Raw genomic sequence first — 18,975 nt, forward strand, 5'->3', positions numbered from 1 at the left:
CCTCATCGCCCCACACCCCGTTCCCCTCACATTGCCGTCGCGCCCAGCGCAGTTCCTCACTGCGCATGCGCACCCCCTTCCCCGCTCCCATCAACGCCCGCGGCGGGCGCGGCCCTCCCGTCGTGCCGCACGCGACCGGAAGCGGAAGTGAGTGCGCTGGTAATCATGGTGCCGCTGGGGTGGGGAAGGAGGTGCCGCCGCTGCCGGGAGCTCGGTGAGCGCGGTTGGAGCGTGACGGGGCGGCCCCTGGGGGTTGTGTGCGAGGTTGTGGTGGGCTCTGGCGGCGGGTGGTAGGGGAGCCGGACGGACTGAGGCATCGCTAAGCTAGAGGGTGGGAGGAAAGGCCTGCTTCGGCCCGTAGGGTGCGGGCTGCGGCGCGGTGCCGACGCCTGGGAGTGCTGCGGGGCCTTTGAGCTCCGGGAGGGGTTGTGCGGAGAACGGGGGTGTGACCGCACCTGAAACGAGGCTCGAACGGGCCGGCCCTGCCTGAGCCTCCGCCTTCCCGTTCCTCTGTTGCAGATGGGTTGTTACGGTCCCGCTTCAGGATACCGCAGTGAGCGGCGGTGAGCCATGGGGGAAAACAGTCCCGAAGGCAACGTTATCTACTATGAAGTGGACGATGACGAATTAACCCAAGATGACAATATGATGAGGTTTGCTGATAAAAACGGACTGGTTTCTTCATCGTCCGGGACGGTCTATGACAGGACAACTGTTCTCATAGAGCAAGACAGCGTGCTGGAAGATGATGAGGATGAAGGACAATGTGGTGATCACTTGCCTTTTTTACCGGAGGGTCATGAAGAAGGATTTCATTTAATAGCAGATCATGAAGGAATGTCCCAGGGTTACGTGCAACATATTATTTCTCCAGATCAGATTCACCTAACAATAAATCCTGGTTCAACTCCTATGCCAAGAAACATTGAAGGCGCAACACTCACTCTGCAGTCTGAATGCCCAGAAACCAAGCTTAAAGAAGTAAGTAGTTAAATATAGTTTTAAATTCGTGCTTGCTGTGCTCAGTCTTCATCTGGTGACCTCAAATGCTTTGAAAAATACGGTGGCTAGAAGTGTGTGCCAGGAGGCAGGCAGCAGCTTTTCCTGTTCTTAAGGATCACTGTATGGCTGGTTCTTATCAGTGATTCCATCAAACTCCCTGTTACTGTTAGCAGTAGTAGTGCCTTGTGCAGGGAGGAATGGTTGTGTTCTATGGTCCTTTGGTGCATCAGCAGCATGGCTGTGAATGTCTTCAGTTTTTAATCTCGTGTCTTGCTGTTTTCCTGTGAAGCAGCAGGAAGTGTTTTTTGACATCTGCAAGCTAGAGGAGAATATGGCAACAGAAATACATTGACAGTAGTACTGTTTCTGTTAGTAAGTGTAGTACTAGTCCTGCTATTTTATTGTTTGGAGAATTATTTTCTGAGTTCAGCTAAAAGGAGCATGGGCTCTGTTATTCTGTGGTGAACCACGTTCCTGAGAAAAGCACATCTAAATTGCAGCTTAAAATCTACCCTCTCAGAGCTAGCTAAAATATGGAGCTTAAGATGCCAAACTTAAAATTCCTTTTTAGCTTTGTTGTGTCACTCACAGGGAAACTAAGAAGAAAGCAAGAGAATCTTCAGAGTACCATCTGCTGTCTTAAAAGCTTAAGTTAGCTTATGTGTTGGAGGATAACGTATGGAGGCTGCTTCTAATTCTGTTTTCCTGATGAATTCTACCTGCATGCCAAGTGGTGATGGCTTGCAGGTTTGTTACTTCTTAGGTGCAAGGCAAAGTGGATTCAAATGACATATTTCTAACAACTTTGCCCTACTTTCTTGGCCCTGCTGAGTTAAACTCTTACTGGTGCCTTTGCGAGTATCAGTGGCAGTTGTATCAGCTGCTCGTGTAACTGATATTCAGTGTGAGTGAGAACTGCAGAAATGAGCCCCTGCTTAGGGAGAAAGCTTGGTTTGAATGCTGTGAATAATTTAAACTAGCAGGCAGCCTTGATTATCACTCACTCAGCAGTGAGGATACGGGGCTGTAGGTCAGCTTTGCAATTAGCTGTGAAGCTTCTGGAGCAAGGTTTGTGCAATGGACCCATCCAAAGGATTCTGTTTGCTCAGATATTATTCACACTCCTAGCAGCTGCGTCCTCCCTTAGCTGCTAAAATGTTTCATTTTGGTATGTCAATCATGCCAGTATTTTCGTTTCTTTTAGTAGAACAATCAGCTTGCAGTCTGCAGTGTGTGAGAGCAGTAGTTACATTGGTGTTGATGGCTTTACACATGCTGTTAGACTGATTTATTTTTCTATGCTGCCTTTTAGAAAAATGCTTGTAAGACCTGGAACTGCCTGATTCAGTTCTTTGTCTGCATTTATTTCCCATCTCTTGGCTTAGTTTTCAAGGTGGGAGGGGAGGAATTGCACTATAATTTGAGTGCAGTGGAATCGAGTGTTGAGCAAACAGCTCTTTTCCTTTTGTTCAATGATTTCAGATGCTTGGTAAGTTTTTGGAGGGGGAAAAAGAAACTTTAAAAGCTCTGAATGCTTGGGTCAGCTCTCGGTGCTACCAGTCCAATCCTTCTGTATCTCCAAGACATCTGAGGAGGTCCTAATAATGAAGATAAATGTTTTAATGTCTCATACTTTCAGGTCAACCTTAGACATTTGTGTAGGAAAGTTTTACACTCCTTTAAGTCCCTTTAACTTCCTGGTGTTGTCATAAACTTCTCTCGCTGTGATTGTCTGCATGAGAGTAAATGCAATTGGAGTCTTCTATTTCAGTTCCATTGATGTGGCTTTAATCAGTGGTGGTAGGCAAAATGCAAACCTAAGGGGAAAAGCCTAAAATAAAGACAATTTAAAGGCAAACTGAGCAATTGAAGTGGCCTTTGGTTCAGCTTTTGTGAGTGGTGTTGGTGATTGGGCAATTAGTTCTTACTTCTAGGATAAATACTTAATGAAGGCTTCTAGCTTCCCTCCGGTGTGTGAGGAGCATGTTATCTTCTGCAGAAAGCTGATGTGATATGGCCACAGCCTTTGTCTTCAAAGCAGCTTGTTCCTCTACACGTTGTACCCAGCCATCCCTTGCTTTTCCTGTAGCTGCCTTGTTTCTGTTGTGTTGCTTGCATGTGGTCCTGAGCACAGGCTGCTCTGTCTGCCAGTCTTTCATGGTCAGTATCTCCATCATTTCATGTGTGTGATGTTTATGTGATGTGCTGAATTTCCTAATGTGAAAAGAGAATGAAGTGCTTTGCTGCTGTATGAGGAGTTTTATTTATTTGTGACAGTATTGCTTCTGTCTCCAGCATCCTTCTAAATCTGCAGAAGAACAATTTTGTCTTTGAAGAAAAGGAGGAGCTCCACAAGGCCTTCCAACTGAACTGCCATCTTCCTTTAAATGGGTGCATGGCAGCTAGGGGCCAAATCATTACTACCTAATAAATATTCTCCTTTTCCTTTCACTTTCTAGGCCTAACTGTAACCACAAAGGACTCTTCTCCTAATAGATTCTAGGTAGCTCATGTCTCTGTCAAATCCCTTTTATTATGGGAAGCACAGTGGAAAGCACCCTATAATGCAGCGTGTAAAACTAATTACCAGCTGCCTTAAATTTCCAAAGGGTAAGAATTGACTTCCAAACTATTATAAATTGTATTCCAAACTGAGTCTGAAGATCTCTGGTGGACATAATGTGCACATTTTCTTCTAAGAAAAATGTGCTTTCTGACCTTGTGTCTGTATTTTACAAGTCTGTACTTTTCCTTCTGTCTTGGTGGGCTCAACACACAGCCAAATTTATTAATTATTTTTTAACTGTATTGTAATGCCTGTATATTTGTTGGTAACTATTAGTGTAATATATATATCCAGATCCCATTAATTACCCTTGTGGCACCGTATTACATCGGTGGGAGCTTACATGAGCACAGGTCAGGGGATGCCATGTTATTTTCAGCTATTTCATGTGTTTTCAGCCCCCAAGCTGTGGTAATTAAAGAGCAACGAGTTTCAAGTTTTCTGATGGAGGTATGCATAAAGCAGCAAGAGAAGAACATGTTGAGACCCATAGATGTTACGTGCTGGTTATCTATAGGTTCATCTACCTCTCCTGTGGTACCAAACTACAACTCAGTGGGTTTTTTTGTTAGTTAGTTTTAAATTTTCTTGTTGAAGGCAGTCTGAGGTGTTTTCTAAGCAGTAATGCTGTGTTGTGAGGTAGGTGTTGAGTGCCTTGGTAAAGAGGAGGACTGCTGACCTTGACTTGCTAGATTATCTTTCTGTCTAGTTGTTAGAATACTAAATCTGAAGGTTTCTGCTCCTCTGTTGTGACTTTGCATCACCTTTCCAAGGATTTCAAAGTTAACATCTTCTGCAATGCTGCTTCTGCTTCTTGCCTGTCAAGCATCACGTTCTCTCTTGGGCTGTATAATTACTTCTAGATGTTAAGGATTCTCAGCTGAAGCAGTCAAATGAAAGCCACCAGTCTGATAATTAACGTTGGAGGGAGATTAATCAAGCATATCAAGGCCTACTTCTTTTTCCTCACAAGAGAGAATGAGGTTTAATTAAGTGTTATGACTTGCACGCTGGAAGTTTCCTGACGTGGTCTCTTGGTCTCTTCCTGCCTGTTGCAGAAGATGGGAAGGCTGTCAGATCTAATTCATATGGAACTGCTTCCTAGTGATCTAGATGGCTGTGAAACCAGTGGCACCTATGATGTGAAGCACCCTGTGCAACTCAGTGTGCCTCAGGCATGTGTTGTCTGAGTGAACACAGGAGAACACAGCACGACGAAGGCTGCTTTTGAGATAAAATGGAGTAACACTGTAGGAGGTTTAAAATATTGTAGATTCCTTCAGGGTGTCAATGCAGCACACAGGCTGGTTTTTTGAGGGTTGACTTGTGAAAGTACATCCTTCCTTGTCTTCCTCCTCTGTAAATAGCTCTGCTATAAGCAGTGGAGGTGCTCTGGATGGGAATAGTGGGTTGGTTTGATGTAATCTTGGGGATCCTTTCCAACTTTTGATTTCTAGCTATATATATATGGAATTTTTTTTTCCCCTTCTTTTCCTTTTCAATTAGTTTCCTATTCTGTAAGGTCAGCCTGCTTTCCAATGCATGCCACTCTTTACATGGCCCAGCAGATCTATTAAGTAGCCTGATAACTGAACTGTTTTATTTTTTCTTTCCTTTCACATCACAATCCATCACGTTGTCTCCAGATTCCAGGAATGATTACAAAAAAATCAAATCATGCAACATTTCTATCCCACAGGTTAAGAGATACCAGTGCACTTTTGAGGGCTGTCCACGAACCTATAGCACTGCTGGAAACCTGCGCACTCACCAAAAGACACATCGTGGGGAATACACTTTTGTCTGCAATCAAGAAGGCTGTGGCAAAGCCTTTCTTACCTCTTACAGCCTCAAAATCCACGTTCGAGTGCACACAAAGGAGAAGCCGTTTGAATGTGATGTGCAGGGCTGTGAAAAGGCATTCAATACACTGTACAGGTAGGAATTCTCTGCGTGTTTCTTTTGGAGAAATGTGAGAAATGGGTGCCAAGAAGGCATAGATGTCCAGGATGACAGAACTTGTGCTTAGCTTGATTATTTTCTGGTGGTTTTGAAGATGGTGCACAGGCATGAGGAATTCTCAGATTCTGTGAGGACTTGAGTGATATCAATTACATGCATTAAGCATTTGATCCTGTCTTGTACACTGAAGTGGATGGCTTGCTTGCCTTGGAAAGAGGCTGGTTTGTGTGACAAACTATGAGAGGGATTTGTTTTTAACTCATTTCAGATTGAAAGCACATCAGAGACTTCACACAGGGAAAACATTTAACTGTGAATCAGAAGGCTGCAGTAAATACTTCACAACACACAGTGACCTGAGGAAGCACATTCGAACACACACAGGAGAAAAGCCATTTCGGTAAGTTACTGGATGGCAATCTTCACTGCTCTGGAACTTCTGTAATGGATTGCCTGTGCTAAAAGACAACCATTGCTGCCATTAGTGAAAACTTATTTTTGTGCCAAAAGACAGCTGTTACTGCCACTAATGAGAACTTGTTTAGATAAAATGAAGGAGGCTAGCATTTGAGCCTGTTTGTTCCAGAACTCTCTCAGATGTCTGTAAAAGTGGATGAAATAACTGTCTTCAAATGACCAGAATCATCAAGTTAGAATATTCCTTTCTAGACAGAAATATACCCCAAGATGAACATGCTTGTGAATCACATTGCTGCTGCTCTGTTGGGATGCAGTGTTTATTCCACAACAGCTCACCCAACCCCCCACATGATGAATTTGTGTTTGAATTTTAAAGTCACAGTCAGAATCCTGCCTGCATAGCATGCTTAGCAGCAGCTGGGAGTTGTAAATGATAGCAGAGATTAGTATCAGGCCAGCCCTTTGGAGTCCTGTGACTACTGCAGAGCATGACAAGAGGTGGTAACACACATGTGAAAGAATCTTGATGCCAACTCTTCCCTGATCTTCTGTTCAGGTGTGAACATGACGGCTGTGGAAAGGCTTTTGCTGCAAGCCACCACCTCAAAACACATGTTAGGACACATACTGGTGAGTCTGAGGGGTTTGGTTTTGCTTTAATTGAGTCTATTTTGTTTGTACTAACTCTTAGGATCCTGATATGTGTTTATACTTGCATATAAAATCATCTAGCAAGGACATTTAATTAGATGTTTCACCTATCAGGCAAGGTCATCATATGGTTTTTACCCTTCCATGTAATTCCTAAAAACAAAAATTCTTTCATAGCAGCCCTGGCACAATTGCTTCTATTCTTTAAGTTACACAATACATTCAGGGTTGCTAAACACAGCTATTTGAATAGATATAACTCAGTGAATCTATTGTGAATCATTTATTTCCTAGACATCTCTAGGAATATATCTTTCAACCTGTGTTGAGCAAACTGGTGACGTGCAAATGTAGGTGGGCAGTCAAAACTTCAGCTCATATTTCAGATGAGAACAAAGAAACAGAACCACGAAGAAAAAGCCACCTCACATTTATGCCTCTTGAATTTCATCAGCATGTTTCACAAACGTGTCAGTAAAGATGCATTCAAGTTAAATATTGTGTTCATGTGTCAATTCACTTGATAAAATGGGAGCTTTTGTTTGCAGGGCTCTTTCCAAGAACGTTGAGTGTATGAAGTGGCATTATGATGACTCTTGAATCTATTCATACAAGTTCCAATATGCCATGTAGTAATTGCTCACTGTTTTCCAGAGTATCATTAAGACTGTTTGTAGGATGGGACCCAGCCTTTTGAACAGGGCACTGTGATGGCAGGTTAAGGAACTGTTTGTTAGCTGTTACTGCTGCTGGCTTGGCTGTACGTAGCAGTTTGTATAGAGAGAAAGGTACTTCTTTTTCTTATCAGTGTGTGCACTAGTGCAGAAAGACTTTGAAGTACCTGACCTATGGTAAGGTTTTGCCTTTTATGCTAACTGAAGTTGTGTTTTGGAGTAAAAAGGTGCTTCTATGTATGTAATGCTGTTATTATCCTATGTAGTTTAAAAATATGTCTCACATAAGTTTGTCATGTGTCTTTCATGCTGCCTGTAGGGGAGAAGCCCTTCTTCTGTCCCAGCAATGGCTGCGAGAAGACTTTTAGTACACAGTATAGTCTCAAGAGTCACATGAAAGGCCATGAGAAAGGACATACGTACAATGCACTTCCCAATAACAACGTGTCTGAGGTTAGTAGCAGTCTGTAGGCAGTTCTGTACGTGGTCATGCTGTCCCCTGTAAACTCTTTATGTTTCAGTCAGCACTGTGTAAATACATGTTTGAAGTAAAACAAAGGCTGGCTATGAATGACTGGAATTCTTATTTTCTACAGGCTGCTTTGCTTCGTGCTCATTTAAAATTCTTTGTTGCTTAATTTTTTTGGAAAGCAACCTGCCCCCTTTTTTTTCTTTTTAATATTTAACTCCATTTCTTTTCTTTCCAGGATACAAGCCACTCGCTTTGTCTGAGTGACTTAAGCCTCATATCAACAGATTCAGAGCTGCGGGAGAACTCGAATCTAGTGAGTTATTGTCTCTGAATTGCTTCACTTGTAATTTGAGTTGGGTGGTTTTTTCCCCTAACAATGGGCTTGACCTCTTGACTGGAACACAGTAGATGAGATACATATGACTGGTTGTTCTGTTTCACTTAGTCCAGCCTGCAGCATGCTCTCCTTTAAGCTTTCATCCTGCTGCTAGGAGAGATGTACTCTGCCACAGAATAATTGATTGGAGTTGCTTTAGGTGTACTGAATAGTGCCTTTTTGGTGTGCCTTGTTGCAGTTTGCAGGAGGCAGTCTCTGGACACTCTGCTCAGGCTGTCAATCTGACATTATTGTGTCCTTTTGGGGATGTTGGGACAATATTTGGGATTTGGACTCTGGGTGGAGTTATATTAGCATATATGAATTTCCCTTCCTGTCATCAGTGCTGTTCTTTTTTTTTTTAATGGTTGGGGACAGTTTTTTATCAAGAAAAAGAAAGCCAACAACAAATTCTAGCATTAACTTTTCAATACAAAAACCAAATTGGATTGGTTAGAAGGAACAAGGTTGAAGAGTGTATGCAGATGCCATATTGCATTAGTACCTAAAGTATGTCAGAGGTGCAGCTATGATGAGCTTTCAGCTGTGGGATTAGAGCAGACTGAGCAATAAATCAAGGAGGTAAGCAGTTGATATACTGGCCAGCATGTTTCATCTGCCTGGGTGGGGTGTTTTATACACGTCCAGACTAAGCATGACGAGTTCACCCTCAAAGAGATCAGACAGGAATACAGAGAAGCAAATATTCAGGCAAGCTTTTGGTTTTGTACAGTTGTGTAAGGTCTTCATTAAATCTGCTACTGAGAGAAGCCTTATTTGGGGCAGAACTAGCATTTAAACTTTTAGGATATTTTCCGTGGCCTTTTCTGTTTAAATTTGGGTTTTAGGTATTAGTTGGATCACTTCTGTAGAATAATTTGTTGCATGACGCAGTCACTTAATTAGGTTATCAAAGAGTAGCTTTCAGGTGTCCTTTAAATAGGTTGCATCTTTTTGCAAGTGCATCAGTGAATAAAGCTGTAAGTGCTTGAAGAGCCTGTTCAGGAAGTAATTGCACCTTATTGGCTCTTTTAACTCAGAGCTGATAGAAATGACTCCAAAGTCTAGCAGCAGAATAACCAAGTGAAAGAAAGATTTTCTTCTAAAACCCACAGTGATGAAATCATACCATTTTTCAAAAGCTCAGCACATGATTTTACAGTAATTATATTCCTTTCTTATAGCTAACTGGTGACTGAGGTTACATTTTACATGGAGGAAAATTATATACTGATAAGACTGTGTCCTTATTGTGTACTTCAATAGGGAAGCAGCATGTAGGTCTTTAATACATTTTATTGCTTCAGTAATGTGAGTGTCAGTAGTGCATAGTCCAGGTTATTATCTAAGCAAGCTATTTTGTTTCTGCTCCAGAAAAGGTTTTGCAAACACACCAAAATTAGTGTCTTTTTCTGTTTCCGGCCAAGTGTTACAAGAAGCAATGTTTAAAGGAAGTATTGATGCAGAAGAATATATTTGTATTTGCCTTTAAAAAGGACTTGCTTGTTTTTTGTAAGGATTTGCTCATCGTGTTGGTCAGTTTGATTGTGGGTAATAAAAACTAAATGTCATTTTATGTTTTATGAATGCATGGCGTGAAATATGCTCTGTTTCCTGAGGTTGCCTGGTTAATTGGGCAGAGGTTTCTGATGTCGATATGTTGCCTGACTGGGATTTGTGCTATTTATGGAGACCCAAGATATAATGTCTTCCTCTTTTCTTTTCATTTGCCAGACACACGGACAAGATCTTAGCACAATCTCACCAGCAAGCATCTTTGAGTCTATGTTTCAGAGCACAGATCACACCACAAATCAGGAAGACTCCAAGCAGACAGGTACAAATTGTATCTGCAGTGTTTTAAGGAAGTTTTTTGACAGCTTTCCCTCTCTGCACGCCTATGCTTGGTTCAGCAACTCAAACTGAAGTCTGCTGCCCTACATAAGTTCAAGCAGCAAGCAGGCAACTTCAGCTTCCACGCTGCAGTGCTTTGGTGTTGAAATACATTCACAGATGGTTAAACACTTTGGGAAGGGGCCGTGTATTTACAGCATGCCCTTGTTCAGTCCTAACACTGATGCTCTTGGATGTCTCATATAGAAATATCTTCTTTGAACTTTCTCTCTTGATGTAGCTGCTCAAACGTGCTGATGGAGGGGCTTCTTAGAGAGAGCTAAAGGGGCCAATCAGTTTGTGTGTAGCGTTCAGTGTTACCAGCTTCCTGAATTTGGACCTGCTTTTAGATTCCACTGTCTAGTGCTGTATGTTCTTGAACGCTAGTCTGAAGACATGGAAAATGCCAGTGCTTTACTTAGCAAAAAACCTGTTAGCTAGCTGGTAACTGTATTGAGAGAGCTGTTTATGCAGGTATGATGAGAACTGACGTACGTACACTTGTTCTTTGTTTCCTCTGACAGCTGCCTTGATTGAAGCTTTTAATGGTCATGCAGACTCAGTCACTGCTGTTCCGCCTTCTGCAGGAGATTCAGCATCGTTGTCACTTCCACTTGTACTGCAGCTTGGCATCTCTGAGCCTTCACATTCAGCACTACAAGCCTCAGCAGCACCTGCTGCTCCCTCCTCCATAGGAACCAGCTCACAGCAAGCTGCATTTGGAAATCCTGCAACTGTTTTACAATCCCCAGAAGTGCCTGTACCTCACAGCACACAGTTTGCAGCCAGTCACCAAGACTTCCTGCAGCACACTCAGACACCACCGCAGCCCATTGTACAAGGACTTTCAGTGGTTGCTGGGGCACCTGCCCCAACAGCATCAAGTGCCACTGAGCCCCTGCCAGCTGTAGTTCAGACTGTGCCTGTTGGTGCGAACTCTGTTCTGACCAGCAATCCAACCATAACAATTACTCCTTCTCAGAGCGCCGCTATTCTGCAGTCCAGCATCGTCATGGGAGAGCAAAACTTGCAATGGATATTAAATGGTGCCACTGGTTCTCCACAAAGCCAAGAACAAATGGTTAGTATGCTCAGCCTAGCTTTGAAACAGATTGCACCGTCCCTGTTCCTCCTAGAGTGAATGAATGGCTGCAAGTAGTATGAGCGAGCCTGGCAGCTTCTGAATGATTCATTAATTCAGTTGTCAAAAACCACAAGCTGTGTAGACAGGCATGTAGTGCAGGGGGAGGCAACTCGTCGTCTTCAGTGCTACTGAAATAATATGCTTAGTTTTGGAATAGCCAGAACCAAATAGGATGTTAATTAATTGAATGTTTTCCTATGTGTTCTCTTTGGAGTATCTGCTTCTTTTGCATGCAGATATCTAGAGTTTGAACAACAGAAATTTGTTGGGAATCAATTCTCACTCTTTCTTATTCTCTTTTTTTCCTTTAAGCCACAAGTTCCAAAAGTAGTAGAAAAGGTCTTTTTTACCACTGCATTACCAGTAGCTGGCAACACAGGTAAGCACGTTTGATACCAAGCCTTTTTTTCCTCTTTCTCTGTTTGCCTGTAATAGTGTTAGCTCAACCAGGATGTGTGGTGATGTTAATGATTCTGCAAGCAGTCTGCCTGTCAGAAAGGTGACATACTGTTCTGTGTTTAAAAAAACAAAACAACACTTAGACCAGACCTCTGGGCTCAGCCTGTTCAGGTTGGCCATCAGCAGAGAGTACCTGCTATAGTATATATACTATATAGATACTAGCAATATATACCTGCTAGTGTCTATGTTTTTTTCTTGTTTACTTTCTGCTGAGGGTATGCATTGTGCTTGAAAAAATGATAAGTAATCTCTGCTTTGAGGTGTCTAACGATGATTTGTCTCTCCTGTGGTGAGATCACGCTGTTTAGTTATGTGTGTTTTAACTTTGTTTCACCTTCAGGAAACCCCGTTCAGCAGATCGGTCTCAGCGTTCCTGTCATTATTATAAAGCAGGAGGAAGCCTGCCAGTGTCAGTGTGCCTGCCGAGACTCTGCCAAGGACAAAGTCACCGTTAAGAAGGAGAATTCCTCACCTGAATTGAAAGCTTCGGAGCAGCCAGCTCCCCAGCTGCAGCCTCAGACCTTTCCTTCCTCTTCCTCTTCCCCTTCTCCCTCACGTGGGCAGAGCAGTCAAATAGTTAACCCTTCAGACTTACAGACTGAAACATTAAGTGCCATGGATGTATCGGACTTCCTGTCCCTCCAAAGTCCTGAAACCCCATCTAATATAATTCCAATCGAAGCACTACTGCAGGGCGAGGAAGAAATTGGTCTGAATAGCAACTTCTCTAAATGAAGATGTTCTGGATTTTCTTTTGCACCTGGAGGGTAAAACCTTCCTCTTAGAAGCAGAAACTGAAGGATCGATTCTTTTTTTTTTCCTTCCTCTTTGGAAGTTTTGTGGCTTATTTCTGCTTCCCAGATGTCATCTTAGTCACGTCCCAGGTACATCCATCTTTAAGAATCTATCTAAAAATAGAAAAGGCAAAAAAAAAAAAAAGAAAAAAAGCTAAGTTATATATGAACTGTTTCGGCTGCACTGTCTGTCACTTTTGCTTGTCATATGTGAACACGGAAGTTAAGGTTACTCGTGTGCAAAAAGATTTTAAAAAGAAAAAGGGGGGTTGGTTTGTCTCCAATTGCACATCACTTACATTTGGGTTTAAGGTACTGGCAGCGAGTGAGTCTTTGTTACAACTCCTTGGGTCTATGATTTTTCTTTTGTCTCTTGTGTCTGATACTAACCATGCACTATAAGGGGAGCCCAGGACAGGAATTTGCTGTAGCAGAAAATGGTTTTGTTGTAGTAGAAGGTGATTTATCTGCGACTTCATTGGAATGCGATTGTCACATCACTGAGCTGGGAGTTGATGCCTGGGTTTGCATTGTACTGTGGCTGTTACTGAAGCCTACAGAAGAGTTTGGGGAGCTTATTGCAGGAGAGCACGAGGTACTTGTGCTCCTTATAGATTGCTTCATTTAATTAACTAGGACTTAAGGTGTGGTGGCAGATGTATGGAAGCACTATGGGAGCCCCTGCTCGCTCAGACTGGAGAGTCTGTTTGCCTGTCTTTGAAGGATGCAGTGAGTTCCAGGTGTTGTCAGATTGGTGCCTGCTGCTCTTTTGATTCGTTTGGCTCTCTTCAGAAACGAGTCACCCTCTTAAACAAGCCCTCCAATCGATTGATCAGGAGCGTGGTGCCTTTGCTGATTGCTCTCATCTTTTGTCAAGAAGAACTCTAGGAAAACTTTCAGAATGATGTGATGGAACTTCTGTTTGGGTTCAGTGAGTTTCTCCTTCAGCTGCCCAGAAATGCTTCCTCTTTTCTGTTAAGCTATATAGTTTCTGCCTGAATCTGCCTCCAACCTAATGCAATGCCAGCTTTTTGTGCACGGGGCTATTTCTTGACTAAAAAATGTTACACGACGTAGTAGTTTTTCATATCAAACTATATTCTAACCTACTCAGGGTAAATAAAACACAAACCCCCCCTTCCACCAAAAAGCCTGTAATGTTGCAATAAATGCAGTCTCATTCTAAATGGTTTATTTATGCTGCATTATTTTAAAAGATGTAATTTTATAGTATTTTATCCATCTTTCTGGCTTTGGCTGTCAGTCTTCTGTGCTAAAGGACAGAATATTAAATAGTCTTTATTCAGTTTACAGTGTTGTCATTAGTGAGATACAAAGATAACGACTATAAGCCAATTAATGTGGACTGTCTCTGCGCACTAAATTTAGGGATGCAAACTCCTAGTGGATAGAGATCTTTCACTCTTCTTTGCTCCTATCTGATCGTAGCTGCTGTCTGCACCTGTGGGGGGGGAGTGATATGAATGCAGCCAGACCTCCCCGAGATAACCTGGTGATTTGAAGGCTTTTTAACTCTCTTGTGACGTTCTCAGTGCAGCCTTACCACACCACTGCCAGTCTTAGCTGAGGCAGTGGCTTAAGCTATCTCATGGTTTTGCAAATGCACTGCCAAGGCGCAGCTGGAAATGGGCTGAAAGGAACTGGCTTTTCACCTCTCTGTCAACTTGCTTCCAGTTGTTAAATGCAGAAGTGTAAAACAAGGGTGGTCCATTCAGGTGAGTGTGAGGGAGGAGAGACTGTGGAAAGTGCTGTGTCGCTCTGCTAGGACAGAACACTCTTGCTAATTGCAGTGATGAGTTTGGAGGCCATCACCTGAACTGGAAACATGCTGCTGATGTTTCCTGTCTGGGAGCACTGGCTCACATTGCAGTGCTATGCAGTTTATTACAATGGGGATGTGGGTCCTGCAGCAATAAGGTTTGCATCCATGAAACATGGATTAACAAAGCATCTGATGTTTTGTTCTTGTCATGGCAATCCCTTGAGGGCAGTGTGGCGGTGCGGTCCCCTTTGTTTTTCTTTTCCCTGCAGTATCATTTTGTGATGCAGTCTGGTTGTGTGGCAGCAAGAACTGCTTTCAACACAGAAGAAACAGCCTCGAGTCTGCGTGAGTGGAACTGTCCCCCCTTGAGTGAGTCTCCTTGCCCCTTTCCTTGGCACAGTGTGGCAGTGGTGCTTGAGGGTGTGTGGATGTAATTGTGTGTGTGTGCATGTGAGAGTCTGCTAATGCAGGAGCACATAGATTCCCCTTGAGATGTGGGGTTTTCTCTGATGGGGACAAGATGTGCCCTGAAATGTGACAGTTGAGAGGTTTAGCAACCTTTTCTGAGCCTTTCCATCCTTCAGGGAAGCATTTTTTCCTTTCTAGCCTGGCTACTTGTGACTTAGTTCATGTAAAACATGCTTGTTGTTAGGCCAGGTAGCATCTTCAGAAACTCCCTTGTGGTAGAAATGAGTGAAAAAAACATCTGCCAAAGGCTTTGAAATTAGAAGTTCATTTGGAGGTGTGGTGATTGGCAGCAGCAAGATGCTGCATGCATCCTTTCTGAGTGGAGATAAGAGGTTAACCCCTCTGCTGCTTTCTCCTCACAGCTACTGTTTCATATTGGTGTTTTAGGAAAAGCAATGCATTCCAGGTTTATACTGACTTTAGGTGTGTTGGGTTTGCAGTTTTCATGTGTGTCAGGTGTTGATTTAGGTGAAACTAATTAAAGCTTGTAATAAGGGAAGAAGAGTGTGATTCTGAGTGCATGGGCTGAGCTGTGCATCCCAGCTGTTGTGTTGTACAATACTTGCTTTTGTTCTTTCACTGTTGGTCTGTTTTCCATGCGCCATGTATCAGATATGTTTCACAGTGAACATGGCTTTGCATCATCCCCAGTGCTGTGTGATCAGACGTTGTGCTGCTGGGTGGTTGTGAACATGCTTGGAAGGGAGGAGCTGTGTGAGCAGCTGGCATGAGAGGGATATCACAGCAAAGCCCTGTGATTCCTCAGTGCCAGGAAGCTCATCATAGGATCATTTGAGTTGGAAGGGCCTCTTAAAGGCCATCTAGTTCAATCCCATTGCAATGAATGGACATCTACAGCTCCATCAGGTGCTCAGAGCCCAGTCCAGCCTGACCTTGAATGTCTCCAGTGGTGGGACATCCCCCACCTCTCTGGGCAATCTGTGCCAGTGCCTCAGCACCCTTATGGTAAAAAAAACAAACAAACAACAAACTTTTTTTTTATAGCCCCCCTTTAAATACTGGAAGGCTGATATCAGGTCTCCCTGCAGCCTTCTCTCCTCCAGGCACAGCCAACAGCTCTCAGCCTTGCAGGGTGGTGTCCCATCCTTCAGATCACTTTTTGTGGCCCTTCTCTGGATATGCTCCAACAGGTCTGTGTCTCTCCTGTACTGGGAGCTCCAAGTACACAGCACTCAAGGTGAGGTCTCACCAATGCAGAGCAGAGGGGCAGGATTACCTCCCTTGCCCTCCTGGCCACGTTGCTTTGAATGCAATCCAGGATACAGTTGGTTCTCTGGGCTGTGAGGGCACAGTGCTGGCTCATATCCTTTACCCCCAAGCCTTTTTCAGCAGTTTGGTGTCATCTGCAAACTGTTGAGAATGCACACAACCCCACTGTCAGTGGCACTGATGAAGATGTTCAAGAGCATCGACCCCAGTAGTGACCCCTGAGGGACAGCACTGGTTGCCCCAGCATTTTGCATATTCATAAAATCTTATTAAAAAGTGTGGAGCTTTTGTCACTGTAGATCTGGTAAGATGTAGGATTTCCTGCTACTGTGCTGGAGCCTCTGAGAGCAGTGTGTCCTCCCTCTGCAAAATCTGTACTTCATGAATTCCTTGAATTATCACCAGTCAGAGCACAACTGCTCTTGGTCCACCTGTGTTAAAGGATTTGCTGTTTTGTGGCTTGTGGGGATTGATTGGTTACTTAGATTTTCTGTATGGGTGCAGAAGCTGAAATATGTAGAAAGGGTCTGGTTACCAACATTGGTGGCTTTGGTGGCCAAGCAAGCAGACTTGGCATGCAGTTGAAGGCTGTGGAAGTTGCTTTTCACGCTTGTAGTTGATAGAGGAATGGAAAATCAGCACTGTTGAAATGCTGGTACTGAATTACATAGAAAAAAAAGTACGAATTGGGCACTTCTGTAATGCTGAGTGTGTCCAGAAAGACTAGTTTGCAGAACCTCATACTGGTATCTAAAATGCACTTTAGGTTATTTTATCTTTAACCCAATTGCTGCAATTTCTTTTGTATATACTTTCACAAAGTTTATTTTCGCTCTGAGTAAAAGTTAACAGGGGTGTGCAAAGATGAGCACTTAACTCGGTGCAATACTTGTAGCTAAAGATCATTGTCCCATGTGGTCAGTCTGTCTGTGTCTGTCTAATTGAATATATATAATAACTACTAGCTCAGTGACATGTTGCCCTACCCTGTCTGTACCCAAGAGAAATTATGCATCGTTAGCAAATGTCCGATCTATGCAAATATTTCACTGAGAGCACTGTGCTTTAGCAGCCTTTCCTCTCACGCTTTCTGGTGAGCTGCTTGTCACTTCTGTTGGAAATCAGTACCTTCTTCCAGCCACGATCTTTGTCCCTTCTCCTTTCTCCTCCGTCCTCCTGTCCCAGGAGTGTGAACAGAAGTGACAAGCTGTTCCAAAACAGGCATGTTGCACCTTTAGAATTTGTCTTTGCCAGATCATTTTGATGTCATGTTATCTGCCTTACTGCGGAGGGTGGCACTTCTCTGTCATCTGAGATATTGTGTTTGCAACTGCAGCAACGTTGTGAAACTGTTTACAGTACTCTTCCCACGACGACTATAATTAAGACACTGAGAATGAACTAATGATTGGCGTGCTGGTTGTGGAACTGCTGGGGGGAAATTAGTTGGGCTGTAATTGACCTTGAAGTTGATCAGAGATGAAAAGCTGTTCCTGATGGGTTGGGGTTGGAAGCGCAGCTGGGAACTGGAGCAAGGGGCAGGCAGGGCTGTGCTGCAGCTCGGTGCCATGCTCCTGGTGCTGCTGGCAGGCTGTGACTTCAGGCACGATGCTCAGCCTCTCCAGGCCTCAGTTTCCTCCCTGAAAAACGAGGATGTTGAAACCTGTCTTTGTGAAAAGAGCATCGGAGCGAGAAGTCCTTTGCATCGGTGATCTGAGCTAGGTGGGCAGAAATGTGAGAGTCGATTTGGACTGTAAGGCAAAAAGGAAGGGGAACAAAAAGAAAAAGCATGTCTTTAATAAACCCTGCAAATTTCTGGTTGCGTAGTTTTTAATTGGTATACTATTTTCTCCTTAGCATATTTTGGAAACAATGTCAAGTTTTTATAAACGTTACCTGTAGCTGATCCTCATGGACAGGGCTGAACTTTTAACTTTTTTGCGTCTCGTCTTGATATATATCTCATGTTCTAGGAGTTGGAATCTGTGTCTGCACTGAGAAATGCAAATTAAACTGGATATTTATGTAGTAGTGTACATAGTCTAAGTGTGTGTGTTCTTGGAACTAGTTTAAAAATCCCACACCATGCTTTTGGTGGTGTGCAAGCTGGCCAAAATTTGGTTCATTATGCAGTGTACACTTTCTCAAATAAATGCCATTTCTACTTTTTCTTAGAGATTTTTTTCATACGATCTTTTTCAGCAAAACCAAGGGTATGTTTCTGCAGTGCCGTAGTTACAGTAGCTGGTATTTCTTGCTGTGTCGCTTTGTGTCTTTCCACTTGCTTCTAGAACCGGAGCTGTGTCTGACCCTTGTTGTGAGAGTGGCTGTCGTTGTGTTTCACACCAACTAGCATCAATAAGGCAGGCAGGGATGTGTGAACCTCAGGCCTGGTCAGTTACCCACGTCGGCTTCAGCGTTGATATCTGCATAGCAGCCAAACCGGGACGTCCAGGAGAACATAGGCTGTCTAGTGACTGCTTTTGTTTTGTTTGACACGTATGGGGAGCTGGGCAATGATCTTGGAGATGATAAAATAAAAGAAAACCCCAGTTTTTCAAGAATGTGTTTATGGTATTAAAGGAATTTATTTAACTATGAAACACGGGAACAAATGTGCTTACATTGAGCAATGTGAAGATGTTAGTTACAGGTACAGTACTTCCAAAGGAAGAGCATCTCCAAAACCCCCCAAAAAAGAGTAAATATGAATTTGTATTTTTTGAAGAATGTAAAATGTGAAATAATGGTGTTTGCTTAATTGCTCATTTTGTATGAAGTTAATATTGTACTTTGAAATATCTGCAAAGAAGTGGAAATTAACTTTTTTTGGAATTGAAAGCAATATTAATACTAATGGAATCCTAATTAAATGCTTATTTAAACACTGTGTTACAATAGTCTTTACTCAGGGTCCTGACAAATTATTTGGGAGATAAGCACGGGCATCGTGCCTTCTAACACACGTCAGCACTTTCCAAGTTCAAAATCGGTTTCTTTTTCAACGTTTTGCTTTTTAATTTAACATCGCAGGGCTTTTTATTCGCCCCATTCCCCCTGCAGCTCTCATCCTCCTCC

At 43.1% G+C, this 18,975-nt stretch overlaps 1 protein-coding gene across 2 annotated transcripts; it reads left to right on the forward strand.

Moving 5' to 3' along the window:
- Positions 1-34: 34 nt before the first annotated feature.
- MTF1 (metal regulatory transcription factor 1) lies at positions 35-18,787 on the forward strand. 2 transcript variants are annotated; one of them, XM_048968880.1, is made up of 11 exons: positions 35-147; positions 520-981; positions 5,268-5,506; positions 5,799-5,930; positions 6,507-6,580; positions 7,595-7,728; positions 7,983-8,060; positions 9,858-9,960; positions 10,541-11,097; positions 11,473-11,539; positions 11,963-18,787. In XM_048968880.1, exons 2-11 carry the CDS (start codon positions 571-573, stop codon positions 12,355-12,357), a joined length of 2,190 nt encoding a protein of 729 aa, XP_048824837.1. In that variant the 5' UTR covers positions 35-147; positions 520-570; the 3' UTR covers positions 12,358-18,787. The 2 variants fall into 2 exon arrangements, with proteins under 2 accessions (XP_048824837.1, XP_048824836.1); XM_048968879.1 differs by having other exon boundaries at positions 104-214.
- The last annotated feature ends 188 nt before the right edge of the window (positions 18,788-18,975 follow it).

This window comes from Lagopus muta, chromosome 23 (assembly GCF_023343835.1).
Source record: "Lagopus muta isolate bLagMut1 chromosome 23, bLagMut1 primary, whole genome shotgun sequence".
In the NCBI taxonomy this organism is placed as follows: domain Eukaryota; kingdom Metazoa; phylum Chordata; class Aves; order Galliformes; family Phasianidae; genus Lagopus; species Lagopus muta.